Raw genomic sequence first — 27,157 nt, 5'->3', positions numbered from 1 at the left:
TATGTTGTATATTTGTTACTACAATAATAATTAAAAAAATGCAAGCAACTAAAGCATTGCCTAAGAAGTAACTAAATCTCTAAGAGATAAGTAATCATCTCAATTTCTGCCTTCCATTGTAAGCCAGTCTCTCCCTAGTGGCGGAGAGCTGAGGAGACAGGAAACCTGTATTCTCATTCCACAATGCTAATGACTGGTAGGGTGATCTTGGGCAAGTCATTTAATCACTTTGAGCCTCCTCATCTGCAAAATGAAATGGTTGGTCTAGAATTCTTTTCTGTGAAGGACCAGATAGGAAATATTTTAAGTTTTGTGGGCCACATAGGTCTCTGTCACATGTTCTTGGTGTTTTCACAAGCATTTAAAACGTAAAAGCCATTCTTAGCTGTGGGCTACACAAAAACAGGAAGTGGGCTGAAGGCTTGACCTGCAGGCTATAGTTTTCTTAACCCTCCTGTCCTTTTCAGTCTTAAGTTCCTTGGCTCTTTAACTATAGCTGATCTTTAAAATACCCTCGTGTGGCATGAAGGCAGATAGAGGAATGAAGATCCCTGAAATAATGTCAGTCTTAGACTTGATCACTTTTAAAGATCTTTCTAATATTTAGATTATTTGTAGTTAAATGTGAGCCATCAAGTCTTCCACCTTCTTTTCCAGAAGAATTACTTACTGTTTTTCTATGCTACCTCAAAGATCACTTACTTTTGCTAATTACAAGATGTGCAAAAAAAAAAAGGATGATCTGGGCCCCACACTAGGAAAAGATACTATAGTAATTTATTTGAATAAACTATTCTTTAATAGTTTAAAATAAAATGAACTATTAAAGAATTTCCCTGTAACTTAGCCTTTCAACTTGGCAATTTTGTTGAGTAATTAAGGACTTTTGAGAGCTTCATTCCCTTGAGAATGAAGCCTTTGAAACATTTTAAAGATTTATTTTTCCTTAGAAGATAAATGTTTTTATTTTTTCTGAATAAATTCCTAATGTATTCTTTAAAGTGTTAAAAAGTATTATCTGAAATTTATAAACGTTAAAGACAATTTTATTTTAAAAGACAAGAGTTGAACTGAAATCTCATCTTCTAATAATTGACATTTTGTTTTTTAAAAATGTTGAACGTAGAACCCTAGTCTATTTGATCTCATTGTAGAGTTCTCATTTTTTTGGGCTGCTGAATAGTTATTATTCCTTTTTTTTTTTTAACCTAAAAATATTTTTTCCTGATTATACTAATACATATACATTTAAAAAAATCACATATAAAAAAATATGTAAACACAAAAAGCTACTTGCAATCTCATACTCCAGAGAGTGCTGCACTGGTTGATTTCTGGCCCTGCCTTCTCAACTGTTAGGCTTTCTCCTTCTTTGGGAGAAGAACATACCCAGACCAGATGTGTATGTAGAATCACATTTAAAGCCCCTGGAGTGAACAGTTTGTGTGCTTTCTGGTTTGATCCTCCACACTGCCAGAAATCCCTTGGAATCTTTCATTTGAGGCTCCAATTCTGTGATGATCTTTATCTTAAAAGGTTCTTACTGGCTATAAAATTAGTAAGTTAGTATAACACTAACTTATAAAATTAAGTTCTTGAGCACATACTCTATGCGAGGCATATGCTAAATATTTCTATAGATAGCGTTTGTTCATTGTAGACAATGTGAAAAATCAAATACGCAAGTAGCAGAAAACATAATATTGCTATTCAGAAGTAACCATTGTTAACATTTTTAATTCTGTAGTATTTTTTTTCCTTTGGTTTGGGACCATGCAGTATATACAGTTTTATATACGGTTTTAAAAAACCTGCTATTCTCATAATTTTAAAAATGCATGTTTGTTCTAGAAAATTTGAGTAATATAGACAGTAACAAGAAAAAAAATTACAGTGGTATATAAGCCTTCTACCTACAGATAACCACTATTAGAATTTTCATGTAGCCCTCCAGTAGTTCATTTTCATATGCACATGTCTTTACTTAGAAGATATACTGTGGGTACTATTTTGTATCCTTTTTTTTTTTCATTTAAAAAATTGTCAAAACTATAGTTAATAGTACAATTATGATGTTTTCTTATCAATTATAACAAAGAGATCATACTAATGCAAAATGTTAAAAATTGGTGTGAATATATGGGAACTATATTTTCTGCATGATCTTTCTGTAAATCTACAACTTCTGTAATAAAAAAATTTTAATATAATAAATGTTTCTCATGAAGATAAAACTCTTTATAACTGTTATTTTAGTGGTTAACAATATTCTATTGTGTGATATACCATAATGTACTTAACCAGTAGGCCATTGCCAGAGATTTAGGTTGTTGAAGGATGTGTAATGCAAATGACACTATAATAACCTTACTTTTCACTTGTTTTTAACTTTGTATGCACACAGTGATGACAGTCAGTTGTAAAGAATGCTGGAGCTCATTTGACAGAAAAGTGAGGGAAAGTGACCTGCCCAAGTCCATACATGAATCAAGGACTGGCCAGAAATGGCCCTCAGGTCTCTTTCTTCCCAGGACGAGCCAGGCATTGTACCTCTTTGTCTCTCTTGTGGGAAACTGTTGGTGGGCTTGAGCTGTGTCCTGGAGAATATGGATTTTATACTTGCCTGTATCAGTGGTGATTTTTCTTCCCCTGAACCAGTAAAAAAGAGAAGGACTGCCCCCTGAGGGGTTCTCAGGGCCCTGTTGGGTAAAGGCACAAAAAATGTTTAGGAGCTAATTTGGGAAAGAACTGCTCAAGGGTTAAGACTGCATGTTCTCTGTTGTTCCCGCCCCCCACCCCTTAATGAAGAGTGATTTCCATAGGAGTAATAACTTTTTTTGTATGCTGTATGGTTGGGGTTGCATTTCATTCTTTTTCCAGGTGACTATCCCGTTATTACAGCACCGTTTGTTGAATTTTTGGGGGGATGGGGGGTAGAAAGTACACGGGTTGGGAATCGAACCCAGGTCTCCCACATGGCAGGCAAGAATTCTACCACTGAACTACCCTTTCACTCCCAGAAATAATAACTTTTGCAGTTTACCAAGTCCTCTCATTTATAATATTTCATTTGATCTTCCCAAGAGCTCTAATAGATAGGTGGGACAGGATTCTTATTAGTCAATTTACTGAGTTTTTTTGACTGAGGCTCTGAAAGATCATGGCTTGACCTCTGCAGGGAGTAGAGGTGAAGGAATCTAAGCCCAAATTTTGTAATACCACTTAGCATACCCGTGCTAGTAGAAGTTGGTGAGCTAGTGCCTAACTAAGAGAACTCCTTTTAAAGGCCTGATTTATGTGTGTATTTGGCAGCTTGTATATAGAATGCTTCCTGCTAGTAGATCCCATAATACATGAGAAAATTGAAGCCCTTCTAACATTAAAGATACACAGGTCCCTTCACAGGTCACAATGCTGTGTCTGCATTCACGGACACATTTGGACAAAGCAGAACTAAGAGGCATCCATCTTGGTAAAAGGAGAGCTGGGCTCCTGGGAGGCATATTTGGAAACCGTGGCCCAGCCTCCTTGATTTTACAGATATGAGGGAGGCCTAACTAGGTTGACAGATTTCTCAAAAATTTCCCAGGTAGCCTGATCTGGGTAAAACAAGGACAAAACAGAGCATTTTCCTTGTTTTTATTTTATCTTTTCTTCCTTTCTTAGGAGGACTGATTGGTTAGGCAGGCAAGGTGACCATGTTGAGAGAAAAGTAGTGGGTGGGATTGGTAAGACAGAAGGGCTTGAGTGGTTGGTTGAGGGATGATTGCAAGGTCCTCAGGTAACAACTACCCTTTCTCCCCAGGACAGCATTTTGTGTCAATATCTTCCATCATTATAGTTCTTGCTAATTCACATGGCAACTAGTATTCTTGATTGAGTCCCTCCTATCCCAGCACTGTCACAAACACTTTCCCACATTATCTGATTTAAGTTTCAGCTCTATAAGATGTGTCTTTGCCTCATTTTTTGTTTTTAGATAAGGCCACTGAACTTCACAGAGTCCATGCAACTAGTAAAGGACATTGGGAACTGGGATTCCTGCCTAGTCCAGTTTGGTTTGGGGCTGGTTAGCTTTGAAGGCTGTGCTCTCTCTGTGTACAATACCATCTATCCATTTTGTGCTCTTAAAAAATTACAGAGACAGGAGACCTGGGTTCGATTCCTGGACCATGCATCCTGCCCTCCCTCCCCCCCAAAAAAAATGTTGCAGAGAAAAATCAAGCCCCCCAAAATGCAGTACCATTCTGCCATTGACATTTTTCAGCAACGTGGCCTCTTTTGGTTAGGGATCCTGTTTGTTCATGACTCCTGAGTACTTACCATTTAATTCTGATATTTAGATGGATTTGTCTCTGTCAGAGCTCATTGTTTCAAAGCTGGGACTAGTAAAATTGTTCATCAGTGTCTAATTTTTTTCATATGTTATAGATGCTTTTGAGAGTTGACAGAAACTATGGGTTCTATGCCCAGAAAATTTTGCGTATAATTTTAGAGGGTTTATGGATTCCCTGAAGGTTTTCCATATGTAGTCCATGGCCTCCCCAGATTAATAACTCATGTCATACATATTCAGTATACTCTGAGAATTCTTTATGTTGTATTTTCTGCTCATGAAGTGCTCTTTGCAAACCGTAACCAGTCTGGTTCATTTGGATATAAGTATCAGAGTAGGGTTGAACCACCTAAAGTTGCTCCCATTTCATCTGGGTTTAATATAAGACTTGCAATAACATGTATGTGTCTATGCTTTCAGGGCACAGGCTGGTGAACTGTGGGTCAAGAATGAGAAGGTCATGTGTGGTTATATCAGTGAAGATACCAGGGTAAGATTTATAAAATGTCTTTTTGTTTTTTTCTTTTAACCATTATGTCTTAAGTCCTTAAATTGAAAACAAAACAGTATAATATTTGATAATGTGCAAAAAGAATATACATAATTTACCTGTAAGTCTTGAAATTTGTACTAAAATGAACAGCTGTGAACATTGCCCATGCTGATAAAGCTACCTGTCTGTTGCATCTGATTCCCATGCCATGTCTTCCCCATGAATAGTGGTTCTCAGTCCATAGTCTGAGACTTTGCTCCCACAGGTAGGCGTTTTGGCAATCTATAGACTTTTTTTTTAAACTTTTTTTATTGCTAAATAAAACATATATACAAAGGAAAAGGAATGATTTTCAGAGTACACTTCAGCAAGTAGAAACAGAACAAATTTCAGAGTTTATTGTGGGTTACCACTCTATTGTTTCAGATTTTTCCTTCTAGTTGCTCCAAAACACTGGAGGCTAGAAGAAAATTTTTTTCTTTTTTTTCTGTGAAAAATAACATATATGCAAAAAAGCAATACATTTTAAAGCACATTGCAGCAATTAGTTTGAGAACAGATTTCAGAGTTTGGTATAGGTTACGGTTTCACAATTTTAGGTTTTTACTTCAAGTTGCTCTAAGGTACTGGAGACTAAAAGAAATAGCAATATATTGATTTAGCATTCGTACTTGTTTATTAAACCCTACCTTCTCTGTATAGCTCCACCATCATCTTTGATCTTTCTCCCACTCTTTAGGGGTATTTGGGCTATGGCCATTCTAAACTTTTTCATGTTGGAGAGGGCTCTCAGTGATATTCGATGGGGAGATAAAACTAGTTGTTGTACTGGAGAGGATGGCTTCTCTTCCTTACAGGGCTTATTTGGTCCAGGAACCCATCTGAAGGTTTTTGGAAAGTGACCCTAGTGCATGGAACCTTTGTAGAATCTTATATAATGTCCTAGATGTTCTTTAGGATTGGCAGGAATGATTTCGGTTGGAGTTTGGCAAGTTGTGGTAGATAGCGGTGTCTAACTAAAGCTTGCATAAAAGTGACCTGCAGAGGAACTTCTCCTCTGTTTGAACTATCTCAGCCACTGATACTTTATTTCTTCCACTGATACTTAATTTCTTCCACTTCTTTTACCCCCTTTGGTCAGGATGACATTTTTGATCCCATGGTGCAGGGCCAGACTCCTCCCTGGGAGTCATCTCCCATCCCACCAGAGAGACTTTCACCTCTGGATGTCATGTCCCACAGAGGAGAAAGGCAATGATTTTACTTGCAGAGTTGAGCTTAGTGAGAGTGAGGCCACATCTGAGCAACAAAAGAGGTCCTCCAGATGTAACTCTTAGGCATACCTAGGTAGACTAAGCTTCTCCACTACCTTCATAAGCTTCACAAGAGCAAGCCTCAAGATCAAGGGCATGACTTATTGATTTGAGTGTCACTAAGCTTTGATACAATATCAGGGGTTTCCCTGGTGGTAAATATAGACGTTTCTGGTTGTCATGACTGGGAGGTTGTATCGATGGCATCTAGTAGGGATGCTGTTAACAATGCTAAAATGTACGGGACAGCCCTCCACAAGAAAAATTAACCAATCCGAGAAGTCCTGTGCGTTGTTGGATGTTGATTAGCAGCTCTGACCTCTACCCACTAGATGCTAGCAGACCCCTCTCCCCAGTGATGACAACCAGAAATGAATCCAGGCATTGCCAGATGTCCCCTGTGAGGACAAAATTGCCTTCAGAAACACTGCCCCAAAGGTAACCACTGTCTAAATTTTATTTTGTTATTTCCTTATTAAAAATATTTTTAAAATAGTGTTAATACATATATATACTTTCTTTCCTTGAACTGTGTTATCTGTTTTGCTTATTTTTCAGCTTTATTAAAGTGTAATAAAATGTATGCAGTCTTCCTTTTTTAAGATTTTTAGAAAGAGATTTGTCTTTTGGAGTAGTTGCAAGTTTAAGGAAAAATCATGCAGAAAATACAGAACTGCTACATACCTGCCCCCACACACAGATCCCCTATATGTAGTCTTTTATAGCTAGCTTTTTTTAAAAAAGTTTTTATAACTTTAATAGGTACAAGTTAGTATTTTGTTGGGGTCTTAATTTTTTTTTATTTTGTAAAAAACAAAATTTTTGTAAAAATTCAAACAATTAAACAGTGGCTTACAAAGACTCATAAATTGGCATATGCTTACCACTTCAACCTCATTCATTCATTTATTTAACAAATAATATCTAAGCTTCTACTGTGTACCAGCTAATGTGGCAGGTACTGGGGTTCCACAGGTAATTAGCACTGGCAAGATTCCTGCTGGTAAAATGCTTACACCCTAGTGGGGGAACAGATATATCTAGTAACCATCCATGTATGTGCTAGTTTGTCGTAGATGTTGGGTACTTCTAAGAAAATTAATTGGGTAACAAGAAGCACTAACTGAGGATGGCCTCCTTATTAAAGAAATTAAAATGTCTGGAGGGGAATCCTTTTTTTTTTTCTTTTTGTATGGGCAGGCACCAGGGATTGAACCTGGGTCTCCAGCATGGCAGGCAAGAACTCTGCCTGCTGAGCCACCGTAGCCTGCCCTGACAGGGGATCTTTTAGGAGGATGGTGGAGTAGGGAATTCTAGGACTCAGTTCTGCCCAAACAGCTATTAAACAGGCAGGAACTGTCTGAAACAGCTGTTCTGGGGCTACAGAGTCCAGAAGAACACTGTACAGCCTCCAGGAAGAGTGGAAGGAAGAGGCTGATAAACTACAGCAAAGAACAGAGTTGCTCTCTGTGCAGCGGCTGCTGGTGCCCATCCTCCACGGGCAGTGGTCTGCCTTGGGGACCAGTCCCTGCCTAGCTTTTTAAAACAGAAAAGCACATAAAAATCCTCTTCCCCAAGAACAAGGGTAGGCATGGTGGATGACTGATCATGGCTTTTGATTAGAAAATTTGGATAGCTGAGTCCCAACTCTGTGTAGTATTTCAACTCATGCTGGATGAAGATGGTGGCAGCCATTGTTTCAACCCTACCCTGGACAGGGATGGAGGCTGTAGGCATTTAGAGATGTAATATTTACTCAGGGTTCCAGGGGGAGGTTAGCATGGATTTGCTGGGCAAAGCAGACCAGGAAAGCACAGATTTGAGGATCAAAGAGGCTTTTGGTGCCCTTCCTCATCCGCCCCCCCCAGGACATTTTGGAGCTTGTCTGTACCCCTTTTGTGGTTCCTTGATCCTATCTTGGTAGGGAAATAGGATTAAAACATGCCTTTTCTAGGGTACATGAATTCCTTTCAAACCAGCACAAGCATCAATCGAGATGATTATGTGAGTTTTGCCTTTTGATTTGTTAATGAGCTGTATTATGTTAATTGATTTTCTTGCTCTCTCTCTTTGTTCTCTAGCTTTTTCCAAAGTGCTTCTTCTTTTAAAGGATTCCAGTAAAACCAATCAAGACCCACCTGGAATGGGTGGGGACATGTCTCCACCTAATCAAGCTTAATACCCACAGTTGGTTGAGTCACATCTCCATGGAGATAATCTAATAGAAGTTTCCAACCTGTAGTACTGAATAGGGATTAGAAGAAACCATTGTTCTCACAAAATTGACTAGGATTTAACCATGCCTTTTCTAGGGTACATAAATTCCTTTCAAACCAGCACAAGCATCAATCGAGATGATCATGTGATTTTTTTTCCTTTTGGTTTGTTAATGAGCTCTATAACATTAATTGATTTCCTTTTATTGAACCATCCTTGCATTCCTGGTATAAACTCCACTTGGTCATGGTGTATAATTCTTTTAATGTGTGGTTGGATTCGATTTGCTAGTATTTTGTTGAGAATTTTTGCATATGCGTTCATTAGGGAGATTGGCCTGTGGTTTTCCTTTCTTAAAACATCTTTACCGAATTTTGGTATTAAAATGATGTTAGCTTCCTAAAATGAGTTAAGTAGTGTTCCTTTTTCCTCAATTTTTTTGGAAACGTTTGAGCAGCGTTGTTGTTAGTTCTTTTTGGAATATTTGATAAAATTCCTCTGTGAAGCCTGGGTTTTTTTGTAGGAAGATTTTTGGTGAGTGATTGAATTCTCCTTTGGCTTTTATATGTCATATCTTCTTTTTGTTTCTCTTTATACCCTTTTAGTTACCTTTACTGGTAATCTTCATTTTTCTGCACTCTTCTCCAAGCCTCTCTTCAGCCTGCAGAACTCTCTTTAGTATTTCTTTTAGGGCAGTTCTCTTATTAACAAACTCTTGGCTTCTGTTTAACTGTGAATATTGTAAACTTTCCGTCATTTTTGAAGGACAGTTTTGACGTATAAAGAATTCTTGGCTGTCGGTTTTTCTCTTTCAGTATCTTAAACATATCACACCACTGCCTTCTTACCTCCACGGTTTCTGATGAGAAATTGGCACTTTAGTCTTATTGTGATCCCTTGTATGTGATGGATCACTTTTCTTTTGTTGCTTGCTGAATTCTCTCTTTATCTTTGGTAGTTGACCGTCTGATTAATATGTGTCTTGAGAGTAGGTCTATTAGGATTTATTCTGTTTGGAGTATGTTGCGCTTCTTGGATATGTATATTTATGTCTTTTATACAAGTTGGGAGGTTTTTGGCCATTATTTCCTCAAATATTCTTTCTTCCTCTTTTTCCTCCTCCTTTTGGGACACTCATAATGCGTATGTTTGTGTGCTTTATACTGTCATTCAATTCCCTGAGACCCTGCTCAGTTATTTTTTCATTCTTTTCTCTCTGTGTTTTTTTGTCTGTTCAAGTTGAGAAGTCCTGTCTTCTAGCACATCGACTCTTTCTTCTCCCTGTTTAAATCTGTTGTTGTATGCCTCTAACTTATTTATTTATTTATTTTTAAATTTTTATTAATAAAACAAATCAACATACAATATGAACTTTTTTTCATCACATAGTTGTATATTCATCATCATGATTATTTCTTAGAATATCTGTGTCACTCTAGAAAAAGAAATAAAAAGAAGATAGGGAAAAAAAATCATACATACCATACCCCTCACCCCTCCCTTTCATCGATCACTAGCATTTCAATCTACTAAATTGATTTTAACATTTGTTCCTCCTATTATTTATTTATTTTTAATCCATATTTTCACTCATCTGTCCATAAGGTAGATAAAAGAAGCATCGGACACAAGGTTTTTACATTCACACAGTCACACTGCAAAAGCTGTATCATTATAGTCATCTTCAAGAAACATGATCTAGCTTAGTATTTATTTATTTATTTTTTACATGGGCAGGCACCGGGAATCGAACCCGGGTCCTCGGGCATGGCAGACAAGCATTCTTACCTGCTGAGCCACCGTGGCCCGATTTAGCTTATTTTTAACCTCGTCTATTGTGACTTTCTTTCTCATAAGTTTTGTTATTTTTCTTTGCCTGCTTTCAGATTCTTCTTTATGCTTTACCCAGTGTCTTCTTAATATCTTTATCTCTTTAGCCATATTTTCCTTCTCTTTGAATTGGTTTAGGAGATTTGTTTGAAGATCTTTGATTAGTTCTTCCAAAATCTGTATTTCCTCTGACTTTTTAATTTTTTCATTTGACTGGGGCATATCTTCCTGTTTCTTAGTATAGCTTGTCATTTTTTCTAATATCTGGGTACCTGATTATCTTGATAAGATTATTCAGAAGGTCAGTTCCTCTCTCTTGTCTAGGATTTTGTTGTTGATTGAGTTGTGCTAAGGCTCTTCTTTGATACCTGGTTTTCTAGTATTTCCCAGTCAGAATAGGGTCAGAAGCCAATGCTGGGTGCAGATCAGTTCCAAAGGGTCCTGGGGAAAGATTGAGGAAAGATGCCAAAAACCTTTTCTGTACTCCAAGGCTGCACTTTCCTGGCTTGCCTAGCACATGGCATTCTTCATCAACCTATTCCCCACATCCTAAGAAGGCAGGGTATTTTTAGCCCTCTGGCAGCCCTGCCTCTGAAGTGGATTGAAACAGTGGCACTGCCATACTTGTCTGGGATGGTTCAAGCAGTAGATTCCAGCTGTTTAAAGTTGCTGGACGATAGCTGGATCAGTATTGGTCTGTGTACGCCTCTGTTTTTCGGAGAGGAGGATTTCTGAGGCTCTCCTAGTCCACAGCAGCCTGACAGGCAGGGACCTGGCCAACCTGAAGCTGCTTGCCTTGTGGATGGAGAATGGATGCCAAGAGCCATGGCTGAGCAGTTTACTCAGCTTTTCATCACAGTTTCTCAGTCTTTTCATCATGCTCTTCCTTATATGCTGTGCAGTACACCTTTGGTCTCCGGAGCCCCAGAACAGTTGTTTTGGACAGTTTTTGCCTGTCTGTTAGCTGTTTATGAAAGAAGAGTGAGCCTGGAACTTTCTCTTCTGCCATCTTCCCGGAAGTCTCTGGACATGAATTTGGGGGGGGGGGGGGGGAGCAGGGGGGAACAATATTCAACCCAGTACAATGAGCTTAATTAAAAAGCAAAAGAAAAGTGAGAGGTATTGTGAGGATGTAGAGAAATTGGAACCCTCGTATACCGAAATGTGGTGGTGACTATAACATTCTGAATTTACTAAAAACCACTGTATTGTACACTTTAAGATGGTAATTTTTATGTTCTAAAAGAACAACAACAAAAAATTTAAAAAGGGACCATTTGGAGGGTAGTTTGAATATAACAGTAACTGACATTTTTATTTTTAAGCAGTTTTATTGAGATATATTCACACACCATTCAATCCATCCATACAACCAGTGGCTTTATTGTGCATTCATCACCACAGTCAACTTTAGACCATTTGTATTACTCCAAAAAGAAAAACCTCATTTCCCTTAGAAGTCACCTTTCAATCCCTCTATGATTCCCCAGCCCTACTTAACCACTAATCTAATTTTGTCTCTTTAAATTTATTTATTCACTGGCATTTTTATAGCTTTAAAGTGAAGGAAACATTAAAAAAAACTGTAAAATTCAGGCATAACTAAAAAAATCGCTTTGTATATTTATGTACACACACACACTTTTATGAATGAGAATATGGAGTGTGTTAACCAGTCTACAAAATTGCCTCTTAGGTTAGCTTGATATAACATACTCCTCATGCAGTACATCATGCCTTTTATGTGTATGGTTTGATGAATTTTGGCAAATGTAGACACCACCACCATAATCAACTGTAGAACGTTTTTGTCACTCTGCAAAGTTATTTAATCTCCCTTTATAGTCAGTCCCCTCTGCCCCCGCCTCACATAGGCAGCCACTGCTGTCCTTCTGCCTTGCTAGAGTAATTTTGCCTAAAAAAGTAGTCTTTTAAAAATGAACTCTGAAATATTTCATAGTTATAAAGGTAAAGAACTTACTGACAAACACGAAGAAGCAAAATCACACATCATGGCCATGCCCAGAGATAACCGTAGTTAACGTTTTGAACAATGTGCAGTTATCCCTTCCACATCACAGCCTTCCCCATCATGGTTTTATATATCATGGGTCAGCAGAGGAAATTAAATGTGAATTTTGGGGGAGTTTTGCAAATGCCGTAGACAACAGGTGAAGGCCAGCAGATTACAGCATTTTTACTTAACATTGACCTACGTAAATCCTTTGACCAAATACTTGACCATATACAAATTTTATAGCAAGGTACTGTAAACACCCCATAAAAGAAAAAAAAAAGATTCAGATTTCTTTGGTATGAAGGTAAGACCAAAAAATTTTATGCAGATTTTCCAGTTCATGGGGGTGCTGTGCCCTCTAACCCCCATGATGTGGAAGGGATAACTGTATTTTCTTCTAGTCGTTTTGTTTCTGTGTGTTAGGGAGTGAATGTTTTGAGTGCCTATTATGCCCCAAGCACCACAGAAAGCCATGGGGAGTGAAAGGTGAACATGCTTAAAGAGCAAGGTCTCCACTGGGTGAACTAAGAAATGGTCAGAGATTGACTCTTGCTTTCACAGCAAACCTCTTTAGAACCTTTTGGAGTAGGGAGAGACTGGGTAATAAGCTCCCTGTAAAGCACACAGGCCCAGAAAACCACTTTTGTTTTTCCTGGAAGCAGCTTGGGTATAGGAGAGGAATGCATGTATTATAATTTATTAGATTGAGATTCATGACCTAGCAGGTCTTAGTCCAAGATCTACCACTGTAATGAGGCTTCTCTTCCTTGACTTCCAAGGTAGATTCAGTGCCCCTTCCTGTTTATTTGTTTGAACCTGCATGGAAAGTTTGTATATATTGCAATAATTTTTTTTAAAAATGTGACTAGAAAGAAACACAAACATTCTTAACATATGATCATTCGGTTTTATATATATAATCAGTAATTCACAATATCATCACATAGTTGTGTGTTCATCATCATGAGCGTTTCTTAGAGCATTTGCATCAATTCAGAAAAAGAAATAAAAAGACAACAGAAAAAGAAATCAAACGAAAACAGAAAAAAAAATTATACATAGCATGCCCCTTACCCCTCCCTTTTGTTGATCACTAGCATTTCAAACTAAATTAATTTTAACATGTGTTCCTCCTGTTATTTATTTATTTTTATTTTCATTCCATGTTGCAATATTTTATCTTTATTCTCTACAGTAAGCTCGTAGAGGGCAGGCACTACATCTTCCCCTCCTGGCCTGTGGGGCCAGGCCTAGGGTGAGAACTAAGAAACTCCATGAATGCATGGCTCACGCTTACTTTTAGAAAACCCACATTGCGTTTAAAGGAAATCTTGCATCATTGCTTTTTAGTGCAACCATGTTTTTTTATTTGTTTCAGGTGGTGTTCCGTTCTACGTCGGCAATGGTTTACATATTTATTCAGATGAGCTGTGAAATGTGGGATTTTGATATTTATGGTACTGTTTATTATTTTATAGTAAGCTCTTGATATTTCCTGGAGTTGTGTCCTGAGAAGTTTATGAATCCCCAGATGCTCCAAATATATATATATATAATGAATTCCATGAAATACAGTAAAGTATTAAAGAAAAATCTGACTTTTTAGATCCGTCACTATTTTGTAAATACAGGATAAAGTTGTTTAGAGAAGGGCTGTATGGTTAATAGTCTTTGATATCTTTTTTTTCTTTTCCTATCCATCACAAAATCACCAAGTTTGCCTCATTTTATTAGAATTACTATATAATGAGTAGCAAACAATAAAGCTGCTATGAGATGCATGTATAGTGTCTAATATGCCAGTCTCATGGTGCATGCTGTTCAGATACAAATCTGAAATTTTAGCTAAATTATAAGGTTTTTTTTTGTATGGGTCATCAGAGTTGCTGGAGAGCAGCAGGAACATAATAAGTCAGGAAATGCAGGGGCTCTACCAGATCATCTCATGAACTTAAAGAGTCACTATAAGAATGGTCATATTTAGGGATTAGATTGTTCTCTCATTCTGAAAACATGCTGTGCTTTCAGTTATGAGGCTTATTCAATCTTGTATTTTACCTGTAAGCTATGACCTCTCACTGAGGTAAATATTAAATTTGACCTGATAAAAAGTGTAGGTTGAAACCACTTTTGTACATCTGGCTTTTTTATGATCTTGTTTTAAAATATAGCTGAACCCACCTTCTCTTTTGTCCCCTACCTGCTCTTTTACTGAGAGAAGAAATTGAACTCATTGTTTCTTTTCAGGGGATCTGTATTTTGAGAAAGCTGTGAATGGTTTCCTTGCTGATCTCTTTACCAAGTGGAAGGTAAAAGTTATGTTTCTGATTAGAATCTTCTTGTGCATTGTCTTATTATGTAAGTATTAGTCAATACACATTTAAATAAATGTGATGTTTCTATGAAGGTGCCTTAAACTGATCTATCTTGGCTATAACGTCAGTTTATAAGACTCCAGCTTTAAATTACCCTACTCAAATAGATCTTATTTCACCTAGGAACATCATCCCAATCAAAAAGTATTTGAGGGCAGTGCAACGGTAGCTCAATGGCAAAATTATTGCCTGCCATGCCAGAGACCCAGGTTCAATTCCTGGAGCCTGCCCATGCCAAAAAAAAAAAAAGTATTTGAGATTATGTTATAGAGTGGGAAAGAACATTGGAGTTTGGATTAAAGCAAATTCAGGAGATTTGGATTTAAAATTATTGCTCTGCTCTCATTAGTTTTTTGATTTTGGGGACGTAGTCAATCTTTCTGAGTCTTAGTTTCCTTACAGTAAAGTGGATATAATAATAATCCCTAGTTTACAAGGTCTTTGACTTTAGCACCTTAGTACCTGAACTTTGAACTTAGCATCTTAGTACCCGAACTTAGCAGGTCTCAGTGAATCTATGTCCTATTCTTGTTACTCCTCAGCAATGTATGTGTTCTTAAGGATAGGGAAATAGAAATACGGTGCTCATTGTTAGGGAATTTGCAGACCAGTTGGGGAAATCGATCTATCTCTTTGAAACAACAGCTGGCATGCATTGTAGGGGTCCGATTTTATTTATTTTTAAATTTGGACCTGGAAAGCTGGGAAGGTTTAGATAGTTGGAAAGGAAGACAGAGAGGGTATTTCAAATGAAGAGAACAGTATAAACAAAGTGATACAAGAGGTGTGGGGCTGCAGTGTGGCAATATGTGACTCCACAGAGGGTTTGTATGGAGAATAATCAAGTGATAAAATTGGATTAGAAGTGTGGGGTCAGAGCAAGCAAAGCAGAATTTAGACTTGATGTGCTCGGACATTGGAGCTACTAAAGATTCTTGAGTAGGGAGTCATTTTGATGAAGTCCAGGGAGAGATTGAGGAAGAGTAAGGTGATTTAGTGAAGGGAATTGGGCAGATTTGTAGGGAGACTTATGCAGTCATGTGGCTTGGGATGATCAGGCCTGAGTATAGGGGATGAAGAAGGCAAACAACAGGGACGCTAACAGGACTGGCCCAGGGAGTGGACTGGATAGTGGTCAGCTTGGACCACATAGTGGTTGTTTCAACGTTTATCCTATGATGATCTCCATTTCAGGTCTGACTTAGTGTCCCCTTAGATGCTCCCCAGCCCAAAATTCAATGAATATATATATGTTTAGATCTGGGGACAAGATATGACATAGGCCCAGTCATTAGTTTATACCATTTGCTTATTTTTTGAACTTTTTATTTTGAAAATGTTTTTATTTAGAAATAATTTCAAACTTCCAGGAGACTTGCAAAAATAATACAAAAACAATACAGAGAACTCTAATATACCAGATACCCAGATTTACCAATTTTTACATTTTGCCACATTTGCTATTTCATTCTTTCTTTTTATCCTTTCTATCATCTGTCTCATCTGTCATCTCTCTAAGCATTTGTTCATTTTTTAAAATCAAGAACTTGATTTAGAAGTAGGAACTTGAAAACAAAATAATTTTCAGTAACCACTCTGCATGGATTTAATGTACTTTGGTGAAGGGGGTTGATTCTTCGTATAAGCTGCTGATTAGCTTAATGCTGACCCTTGATTGAGAGCAGGGTCAGACATGGGAATTTATGAATTAATTTCTGAGTTAAAGTACAGTAGTGGTGGTAGTAATAGTAGTCCTTTTAATGTTTATTGAGCATTTTGACAGACCACATTACCTCATTTCATCCTATCTCATTTCATCCTACCTGTTACATAGGTAGGGGAAGTGTGGCTCAGACAGTTTAGGCATCTTGCCCTTGCTCAGTCGTCTTTGAAAGCAGAACAGGGATTTTATCTCGGTTTTGTTCATTCAACCTTAGTGACCTGAAAGTGTAATTCCTGTGCTGTGCTGTTTGTGTTCCTATAATCCCAGGCTATGTCTTTTGTTACCTCCTCCATCACAAATGGAGGCTCTTATACTAACTAAACTTATACTTATACTTATACTTATACTTATACTGATACTTATACTTATCTTATACTGACTAACTAACTTATACTAATTAAAAAGAGAGACTCTTATACTAACACCAGCCCATTGGGTGGCATTTTTCTCGTATGTCACTTATACCAAAATCAGATAAGGATGCTGACACTAGAGTTTGGAGCACCTGGAGTCCAGTAAATTATTTGGTAGCTAATGAGGGGCTGCTGTTTTCCTGGGCCCCTGCTCTTGGTTCTGTGTGATGTTAGAAATTTCTGTCCACTTGAGATATATTGATAGAAGAATGTAAGGGGGCATATAATGCCCATTATGGCATGCATCTTATATGGTGATATGTAAGTCAGTAAATACTGTTGGTTTGAGATGGGGTTGGTCAGTGCAGGCTGATGTCTTCAAAGAGGAGGAATTGAAACTGAGCTTGCTGGCTTACTGGTGTAAGCCAAATTTACAAATCTGTAAAGACCCTGCTACCAGGACATTCAAATCCAGATTCCACAGAAACATTTGTCCTCACTATCCCCATCCCAGGCAAAAGATAATTCACTGGCTTGCTTCTACTCCTGCCTCTTAAGCAACACTCAGGCCTCATCCTACTGCCTTAGGTAGGGTGTGGGTGTGTCTGTGATTCTTTTGTAAACCACCACATGACTGCTGCTTTTTGTTCTATAGACTTGTAATCGGATGAGATTAGAAAATACTGTGTAGAGGTACAACTAAAATGGGCCTCTGATACCAGACTGGTCAATTTCATGTCAAAGCAGGAGCTGGGAGACAGCTTCTCTTACTTATTGATGATTTCCACTTTGCAAAGTACTGTCCACATTCCTGGGACTTTATGTAACTTGCCCAAGGTAATGTAGTGATAAGTATCAAAGCCTGGATTCAAGCCAGGTCCTCTGACTCCCAGCACAGTGCTCTGACTACTGTACCAAGCTATCTCTAATCACATGATGTTATCTCAGGTGTCAGAATGCCACCAGGCCTCCTAGAATTGAGAATATTGTGTGCATGCAGGCTACTTCACAGTGAAGATAATGAAATGAATCTGAGCATTCTTTACTTTTTCTCTACCCACTACTAGGAGAAGAACTGTAGTCATGAAGTGACCGTGGTCCTATTTTCTAGAACTTTCTATGATGCAAAATCTATTGGTGAGTAACTTTCTTCTCCTACTTCTTTTTTGTTCAGCTTTCACATTACCCCACCCATCATTCCTTTTTGTCTTCTTCCTCTTCACACTCCAACACCTTTTCCATTATGAGGAGAGGATAAAGTAGAAAACATCATGACCAATTATTGGATGTAAGAACTCTGTGATAAGCTGTGCTTCATCTTAAAACCAACTTAATAGATACACAATTAGCTTTATTTTTTGTGTGTGTTGCAAATCTCCAACCCAGGAAAAAAGCAGAGAAACTGAATTTCTCTTTTCAAGATGATCTGCTTACTTTTTTTTCTCTATTTAAGATGAATTTCCTGAAATAAACCGGGCCTCAATTCGACAGGATCACAAGGGTCGATTCTATGAAGACTTTTACAAGTATGTTTGGGTGCATCATTATGCTTTTTAAAAATTTTTTCGTTGTTTTTTTTCCAAAATTTTTTAAGTAACATTTTTAGTTTGGAATAATTTTAGATTTACAGAGAAGATACAGTGTTAATCCAGAAAGTTCCTATATACCATTCACCCAGTTTTTCCTAATGTTAATTTATTATGTAATCCTGGTGCATTTGTCAAAACTGTGAGAATAACATTAGTATATTACTATTAACTAAACTTCAGGCTTTTTTTTTTTCAGATTTTAGTGAATTTTCCAGTCATGTACTTATTTTGTTTGAAATCCAATCCAGAATTCCACATTACATTTAGACTTTCCAAACTATTTACTGTGAAAAATTGTAATGTATGGAAAAGAAGAGTGAATAAGATAATGAACCCGTACACCCCAAACTGAGATTTAACAGTTATTATTTTGCCATAGTTGTTTCGTCATTATTATGACATATCATTCCTAAGCATATCTAAAAAATAGCTGCATTTTCATGTGTAACCACAGCATTATTACCACATTTAACAAAGTTGCCTGTAATTCTGTATCATCCAATACCTAGTATTCAATTTTCTTAATTGTCCCTAGAATGAGGTATATTTGGTTTACCTTTTAAGTCTTTTAATCAGATAGTTTCCCCCTTCCTCACTCCTCTAGACCTTTGACTCATTGAAAAACCTAACTCAGTTTTACTGTAGAATTGCGCTTTTCTAATTTCAGTGTTCATATGAACCATCCCCTGGTGACCTTGTTAAAGTGCTGATTCTATTCAGGAGCTCTAGGGTGGGGTCTGAAAATCTACTTGTCTAACTAACTTCTGTGTTGACATTTAGTACTGCTCTTTATACCATATTTTGTGTAGGGAGACTATAGAATACCCATTCTGAATTTGTCTGATTGCCTCCTCATGGTAGTGTTTAGCTTGTTTATTTTCTGTAAACCAGAGGTTACAACTGGGGGTGACACTGCCCCTCTTTTGTCAATTTCTAGAGATACTTTTGGACACATAACTGGGAAAAGGGTGCAACTGATGGCATCCAGTGGGTAGAGGCCAGGGATGCTGCTATACATACTATAATGCACAGGGCAGCCCCCACAACAAATAATTATTTGAACAAACATATCAGTAGTGCTAAGATTTGAGCAGCCCTATTCTAAAGGTTTCATCAGATTTAGGTTAAACCCTTTTATTAAGACCACCTCGTCATTGATGCCGTTTACTTCACATTGCTTCACGATAGGATGCATGCCAGTCTGGTGTCCCAGCAGAGCTGCTGAATAAGGGTATACCTTGTGAAATGATAGAGGCATACCAGGTGCAATCAGATTGGGTTGCTCAATGGAGCTGTAGGACCTTGACTTTTAAAATTCTCAAATGTTTGGAGGACTTTACCACATTGACACTTCAAACGGATTTTATTTTAAGAAGGGCTTTTGCTTTTCAGAAGGTGTTGTAGTGATTGGTTCATTCTTGCCTAAGGTACAAAAACCAACCCTTTAGTAATAGACGCGTTTCATCACCTCTCACTTCACTTTGAATGCCCTTAGACTAGCTCCTCGCTAAAGCACTACCCTGTTTTTTTGTTCAGGACACTATTCTAAGCATTTTACATGTGTCAGTTCATTCAAACATCACAACATCCCTATGAGATAGTTTCTATAATCTCATTTTACAGAAGTATAAACTTAGACATGGTTTAAGTAACTTATCCAAAATCCACAGAATATTAAGTGATGGAATATGGACTTAAAATCAAGCAGTTTCGTTTAGAGTCTTTGCTTTTGACCACTGTATTCTTCAGCCTCATACTAGTTATACTCTGAATTATTTGTTAATCTTCTCTTGGGTCCTATCTCCCTTTGAGAATTTCATGAAAGTGATGGTCCATGTCCTTCCCTGGTGGCTGCACTTATTCCCTCGTTCCAGAGTCCAATGGACTCCTGGAACCATTGTACCCTCTTTTGACTTAACAGTGTATGAACTTATATCTAATGAGTATGAATCCTTTGCATGCAATTACGATATATAAAAGCAGATTTGAATGAAATATGAATATGTGAATTATGAATGAATGTACATGTATATGTATATATATATGACTATATGTCATGAATGCATATAAATTTCCCCACATCATTAAAAAATTATCCCCAATGTGTTTTAAATTTATAAAGACCTGTTTTGTGCCCCAGCATATGATCTGTCCTGGAGAATGTTCCATGAGCCCTAGAGAAGAATATATAACCTTGTGCTTTGGGGTGCAATGACCTATATCTGTTAGGTCTAATTCATTTATCAAGTTATTTAATTTCTCTATTTCCTTGTTGATCTTCTGTCTGGTTGTTCTGTCTATAGAGAAGAGTGGTGTAGTGAAGTCTTCTAACTATTATTGTTGAAATGTCTGTTGCTCCCTTCAGTTTTGCCAATGTCTGTCTCATGTACTTTGGAGCTCCTTGATTGGGAGCATAAACATTTATGATTGTTTTATCTTCTTGGTGAATGGACCCTTTAATTAGTATATAGTGTCCTTCTTTGTCTCTTATGACGTCTTTACATTTAAAGACACAGAAAACTACAAAATACTGCTTAAAGAAATCAAAGATCTTGACAGATGGAAAGATATTCCATGCTCATGGATAGGAAGGTTGAATGTCATTAAGATGTCATTTCTATCCAAATTGATCTACAGAGTCATTGCAATACCAATTAAAATTCCAACAACCTATTTTAAAGAACTGGAAAAGCTAGTTATAGAATTTATTTGGAAGGGAAAGAAACCTCAGATAGCTGAAGATATCCCAAAAAAAGAAGAGCAAAATAGGAGGACTAAAACTTTCCAATTTTTAAAGCTTACTATAAAGCCACTTTGGTCAAAACAGCATGGTACTAGGACTTCTTGAAAGATGGCTGATTTGAGTAGCTCGAGATTAGCCCTGCTCGACAGAAAAGTTAGAGAAGGGATGGGAGGGTGACTGAGGTGGCGATTTGGGAGTGCAGCTGACCTGGGAGAACCTTTTCACCTGGTTAATTTTATTTCTAAGTACTTGGTTCTTTTAGTAGCTATTTTGAGTGGAATTTTTTCCTTAATTGTCTCCTCAGTGACATCATTACTTGTATTTAGAAACATTACTGATTTTTTAAAATTAATTTTTAATTTTTTAAAAAATATATAACAAATGCAAGCATTTTTAGCTTATCATCATTCCATTCTACATATAAAAAGAGCAAGAGTAACTGTAATAATACCCAACAAATTAGACTTCAAATGCAAAACAGTTAAAAGAGACAAAGAAGGACACTATGTATTAATAGAAGAAACAATTCAACAAGAATACATAACAATCATAAATATTTATGCACCGAGCCAAAATGTTCCAAAATAAATGAGGCAAACACTGAAAAGAGAAATAGACACATCTACCATAATAGTTGGAGACTTCAATTCCCACTGTCATCAATGGACAGAACATCTAGACAGAGGATCAATAAAGATACAGAGAATTTGAATAATACAATAAATGAGCTAGACTTAACAGACATTTATAGAACATTACACCCCACAACAGCAGGATACACCTTTTTCTCAGGTGCTCATGGATCATTCTCAAGGATAGACCATATGCTGGGTCACAAAGCAAATCTCAATAAATATAAAAAGATTGAAATCATACAAAACACTTTCTCAGATCATAAAGGAATGACGCTGGAAATCAATGATAGGCAGAGTGCCAGAAAATTCACAAATATGTGGAGGCTCAACAACACACTCTGAAACATGACTGATTTTTGTACATTATTCATGTATCCTGCCACTTTGCTGAATTTGTTCATTAGCTCAAGTAGCTTTGTGGTAGATTTCTCAGGATTTTCCAAGTATAGGTTCATATTGTCTGCAAGTAATGAAAGTTTTACTTCTTCCTTTCCTATTTGGATGTGTTTTATTCCTATACATGGTTTAAAATTTTAAAGGTGGAGGAAGGTATGCAGTAAACAGACTTCATCTCATCTCTTTCCCCAATCTAGTTCCCTGACTTGGACATATTCATTGCTGTTGTATATAATATATATGGGATACTCTCTCGTAAGGCTTTTCATACATAATCGGTTAATTGTAATTCAGAAAGGTCAAATTTATATGTCCACGATAGTATTCGAAACGTTAATATCCCTGCCCAACATTGGACATTATATAATCCCAAGGCAATTTAAAAAATCTTTTCCCATTTTTTAAATTTGCATGGCTATTAATGTGCTCACATGTCTTTGTTAATGCTTGTTAAACGCATCTGATTTTTTTTTTAATGGACAGGCATCAGGAATCGAACCTGGGTCTCCAGCACGGCAGGCAAGAATTCTGCCTGCTGAGCCACGGTGGCCCACCCTGCATCTGATTTTATTACTTATTATTATATAGTACAATGTAATGCTTATTATTATATAACACTAGCTGTTCAGATGGTCACTTCCCCTAACCCTGGGACTCCCATGTTCTCCTTTCCTGCACACCTTGTGATGTAGTAGCTGCTTGATGTCTATTGTATGAAAATATTTCTTGCAGGGTGGTGGTGCAGAATGAGAGAAGAGAAGAGTGGACTTCACTCCTTGTGACTATTAAAAAACTCTTCATCCAGTATCCAGTGTTGGTGCGACTGGAACAGGCAGGTACTGCACCCATGAATTCGAAGGTGCTGCTAGGAAAGGAGGTGTGTGTGAGGGTTGTGGGCAGATAGAGGAGAGGTTCACACCTGTTTCCCTTTCCATTGCTGTGTATGGGTTCTGCCTCTGGTCAGGTTTCTATGGCTGGTTGAGTCCAATTGTTCATAAGTATGCAATAAGTTCAACAGTGTCACTGTACAGGGTGGCAAACCCTATGGATCCAGACACTCATGAGATGTTGTTCCTTCTCTTTTATCTTTTGCTGCAGAGGACTTTCCTCAAGGAGACAATTCTACCTCAGCACAAGGCAACTACCTAGAAGCCATCAACCTGTCATTCAATGGTGAGGAAAAATGCCAGCCACAGCTTCCCCATCTTGCTTATCATCTGGGTGCGAACTTCTCTTCACCAATGCCCAAAGACCCAGAACTAGTTGATGATGTGCTCCCCTCCAAATTAATTGAAAGCGGTAACTTCTTTTTGAGTGGTTCTGATGACCACCATTTAGCTTCTGAGTCTTCTGTTGATAAATTAACTTGCTGTTATAATCATCTTTTCATGGTAATTTGAAAGTGAAGAGCTGGAAGGAATCTTCCTTCCATTCTTTGGTGTACTAACAGTGTTCTTATTTTCTACCTCATACCCCAAATGTTCCTATATAATTTTATTTTAATTTTTTATTAATTAAAAAAAATTACAAGAAACAAACATTCCCAACACATACACTCAGCAATTCACAATATCATCACATAGTTGCATATTCATCATGATCATTTCCCAGAACATTAGCATCAATTCAGAAAAAGAAGTAAAAAGACAACAGAAAAATATAACAAACAGAAAAAAAAAATTTTTTTACAGGCCATACCCCTTACTGATCCCTTTCATTGATCACTAGCATTTCAAACTAAATCTATTTTAACATTTGTTCCCCCATTATTTATTTTTATTCCATATGTTCCTCTAATCTGTTGACAAGGCAGATAAAAGGAGCATCAAACGCAAGGTTTTCACAATCACACAGTCACATTGTGAAAGCTATTTCATTATACAATCATCATCAAGAAACATGGCTACTGGAACACAGCTCTATATTTTCAGGCAGTTCCCTCCAGCTTCTCCATTACATCATGGATAGCAAGGTGATACCTACTTAATGTACAAGAATACCCTCCAGGATAACCGCTTAATGGTTTGGAATCTCTCAGCCATTGACACTTTGTCTCATTTCACTCTTCCCCCTTTTGGTCGAGAAGGTTTTCTCAATCCCTTGATGCTGAATCTCAGCTCATTCTAGAGTTTTTCTCAATCCCTTGATGCTGAATCTCAGCTCATTCTGGGATTTCTGTCCCATGCTGCCAGGAAGAGCCACACCCCTGGGAGTCATGTCCCACATAGAAAGGGGGAGGGTGGTGAGTCTGCTTGCTGTGTTGGCTAGAGAGAGAGGCCACATCTGAGCGACAAAAGAGGTTCTCTTGGGGGTGACTCTTAGGCTTAATTTTAAGTAGGCTTGACCTATCCCCTGTGGGGTTAAGTTTCATATGAACAAACCCCAAGACTGGGGGCTCAGCCTATAGCTTTGGTTGTCCACACTGCTTGTGAGAATATCAAGAATTCAACTTTGGGAAGTTGAGTTTTCCCCTGTTCTCACCATTCCCCGAAGGGGACTTTGCAAATACTTTTCCACTCACTGATCAAATCACTCTGGGATTCATCAGGGCATTAACTGGACAAACCAACAAAATCTCATGTCCTATACAAAGTTCCATGTACTTAAGGTGTTCAGTCAACCATCTACATAAGTTATATTAGGAGATGCAGTAGTCCAAAGTATAGATTTGTACCAAATAAACATTTTTTGCTTTAGTTTCACACATTAGTTGAAATTTTAAAATATTAATTACCATCTATTTTCAGCATACTACAGTAATGACGTTCTTTTGTTCTTCTTCATGCAAAAACGTTTTTTAAATTTGTACATTTAGTCACTATCATTATACACCTAGATTACACCATCTCAATCTTTATCATCTATCTTTCTTTGTGATTTCATTTATACCCCAGCCCTCCTCCCTCTATCATTCTCATATGCAGCTTCATTCAGTGTTTTAACATAATTGTGTTACAGTTAGATAATATTGTGCTGTCCATTTCTGAGTTTTTATATTCAGTCCTGTTGCACAATATGTATCCCTTCAGCTCCAATTACCCAATATCTTACCATATTTCTATCTCCTGATGGTCTCTGTTAGCAAGAAAATATTCCAAGTTTATTCACTAATGTCAGTTCGTGTCAGTGAGACCATATAGTATTTGTCCTTTGTTTCTGGCTAATCACACTCAGCATAATGTCCTTAAGGTCCATTCATGTTGTTACATACTTCATAACTTTATTCTGTCTTAGAGCTGCCTAATATTCCATCTTATGTAAATGTCACGGTTTGTTTAGCCAACTGTCTGTTGATGGACATTTTGGCTGTTTCCATCTCTTGGTAATTGTTAATAATGCTGCTGTAAACATTGGTGTGTAAATGTCCATTTGTGTCCTTGGCCTCGTGTTGTTTGAGTAGAGGCAGCATATAGATGGGTCCTGTTTTTTAATCCATTCTGCCAGAGTATGTCTTTTGATTGGAGAGTTTAATCCATTAACATTCAGTGTTATTATTGCATGGGTAGTACTTTCTTCTACTATTTTGCCTTCTGGATTTTATATGTCTTATCTAATTTTCCTTCTTTTTACCTTTACTCATAGTCTTCCTTTCTACACTCTTCTCCACACCTCTCTCTTCTGTCTTCGTATCTGTCTCTAGTGTTCCTTTTAGTATTTCTTGCGGAGCTGGTCTCTTGGTCACAAATTCTCTCAGTGATTTTTTGTCTGAAAATGTTTTAATTTCTCCCTCATTTTTTTTTCTGAATTCTTCTCAAATACTTTTATTTTTCCTTTCTCAAAATTGTTTCTTTTTTAGACAATGTGTAATTCTCTCCCATTTTTAGTAAATTTTATCTAAAACAGAGGAATCTTAGGAATTAGATATACTTGATTTAAATCTTAGATCATCCCTTCAATAGCTGTGTGATCTTGCCAAAATTTTAACTCTCTTAGAATCTACATGTATATATGCATAAAGTGAAGATATTAGTGGTTACTTCAAAGAACTGCTGTGTAGATGAGATGAGATTTGCAAATTAACCAGCATGACACTTGATACATAGTAGGTGCTTTATCAATGTTGGCTTCCTTTCCCTTCCAATGTATAATAATTATAGCTTCGTTTGTAAAAATGAACATCATTTTTTTTTTTGCTGCATCACTTCCTTGCATTTTAATAGCTCCATATTCCTATTATCCATTCTTGACACTGATTGTGTATATAAAATCCCAAGCGATTTATTAATTTCAGATAATCACTCAGATGTCTTTGTCCGGTGGATGCTGATCAAAATTTAACCGAATACCACAGTCTCTTGTGGGTATTAAAAAGGACCAAATACTCTTAAAGGTGGTCCAAGGTCCACAAAATATTTTAAAGTGGTACATGGGTCTGTTGACAATTTAAGGTCTGAGTAACCTGAACTATAGGTGAATTTTGCACTCCAAACTGAAAGCGCTGCTCAAATTGTTTTACTAATGCTAATTTCTTACATGTAGTTGGATAAAAGAATAGTAAAGCTGGAGGGATAAGCAGCAGTCATACTTGGAAGGATGATTGTAAATATGTCCCTGTAAAGTGTATTATACTATTGCTTGAATTAATTCTCCTTTCCTCAATTTTGCATGTTCTCTGAATGAAGTATATATACATATTTATACATATATGTATATATTTTTTTGGCATGGGAAGGCTCTGGGAATTAAATCCGGGTCTCTGGCATGGCAGGTGAGAATTCTGCCAACTAAGCCAGTCTTGCACGTCCTCTCCCTCACTGTATTTTTCTACTCTAGACTGAGATAAGAATGAATTAGCAGGGACTGGAAGGAAGAAAGTGGGAGGAGGGACATGAGTGTTCCATATGTATTCTGGATACACGTTTATCAACTATTATATTTGGAAACATTAGTTTGTAGCTTGACTTTTTGTTTTTGTGTTTGTTTTATCAGTCTTTCAAATAGTGGAATTTCAGATATTGAGGAGTCCAGTTTGTCACTTTTTTCTTTTGTATATTGCCTTTTTGTGCCATATCTGAGAAATTTTTGCCTAAAGTGATGTCAAAAAATAAATTTTCCTGTTTGTTTTAGAAATTTTCAGTTTTGGCTCTTATATTTAGGCCTATCACATATTCTGAGTTAATTTTTCTGAATGGTACAA

At 37.2% G+C, this 27,157-nt stretch overlaps 1 protein-coding gene across 13 annotated transcripts in view; it reads left to right on the top strand.

Annotated features, from left to right (window-relative positions):
* The window catches only part of DEPDC5 (DEP domain containing 5, GATOR1 subcomplex subunit), a 161,840-nt gene that overhangs the window by 9,152 nt on the left and 125,531 nt on the right, over nt 1-27,157 (top strand). For all 13 annotated transcript variants that reach the window (XR_013175741.1, XM_077160444.1, XM_077160443.1 and 10 more), the window contains exons 8-14: nt 4,757-4,826; nt 13,585-13,663; nt 14,454-14,515; nt 17,725-17,794; nt 18,111-18,183; nt 22,753-22,856; nt 23,119-23,193. Coding sequence is in view for 12 of the 13 variants with exons in the window: in XM_077160444.1 (XP_077016559.1) it covers nt 4,757-4,826; nt 13,585-13,663; nt 14,454-14,515; nt 17,725-17,794; nt 18,111-18,183; nt 22,753-22,856; nt 23,119-23,193 (533 nt within the window). In the remaining variant the exon portion in view is untranslated. The remainder of the gene's footprint in view (nt 1-4,756; nt 4,827-13,584; nt 13,664-14,453; nt 14,516-17,724; nt 17,795-18,110; nt 18,184-22,752; nt 22,857-23,118; nt 23,194-27,157) is intronic.

The sequence above is a fragment of the Tamandua tetradactyla genome, chromosome 5, assembly GCF_023851605.1.
Source record: "Tamandua tetradactyla isolate mTamTet1 chromosome 5, mTamTet1.pri, whole genome shotgun sequence".
Classification (NCBI taxonomy): Eukaryota; Metazoa; Chordata; class Mammalia; order Pilosa; family Myrmecophagidae; genus Tamandua; species Tamandua tetradactyla.
The sequence above is the reverse complement of the archived record's forward strand: the minus strand, read 5'-3'. Positions and strand labels throughout refer to the sequence as shown.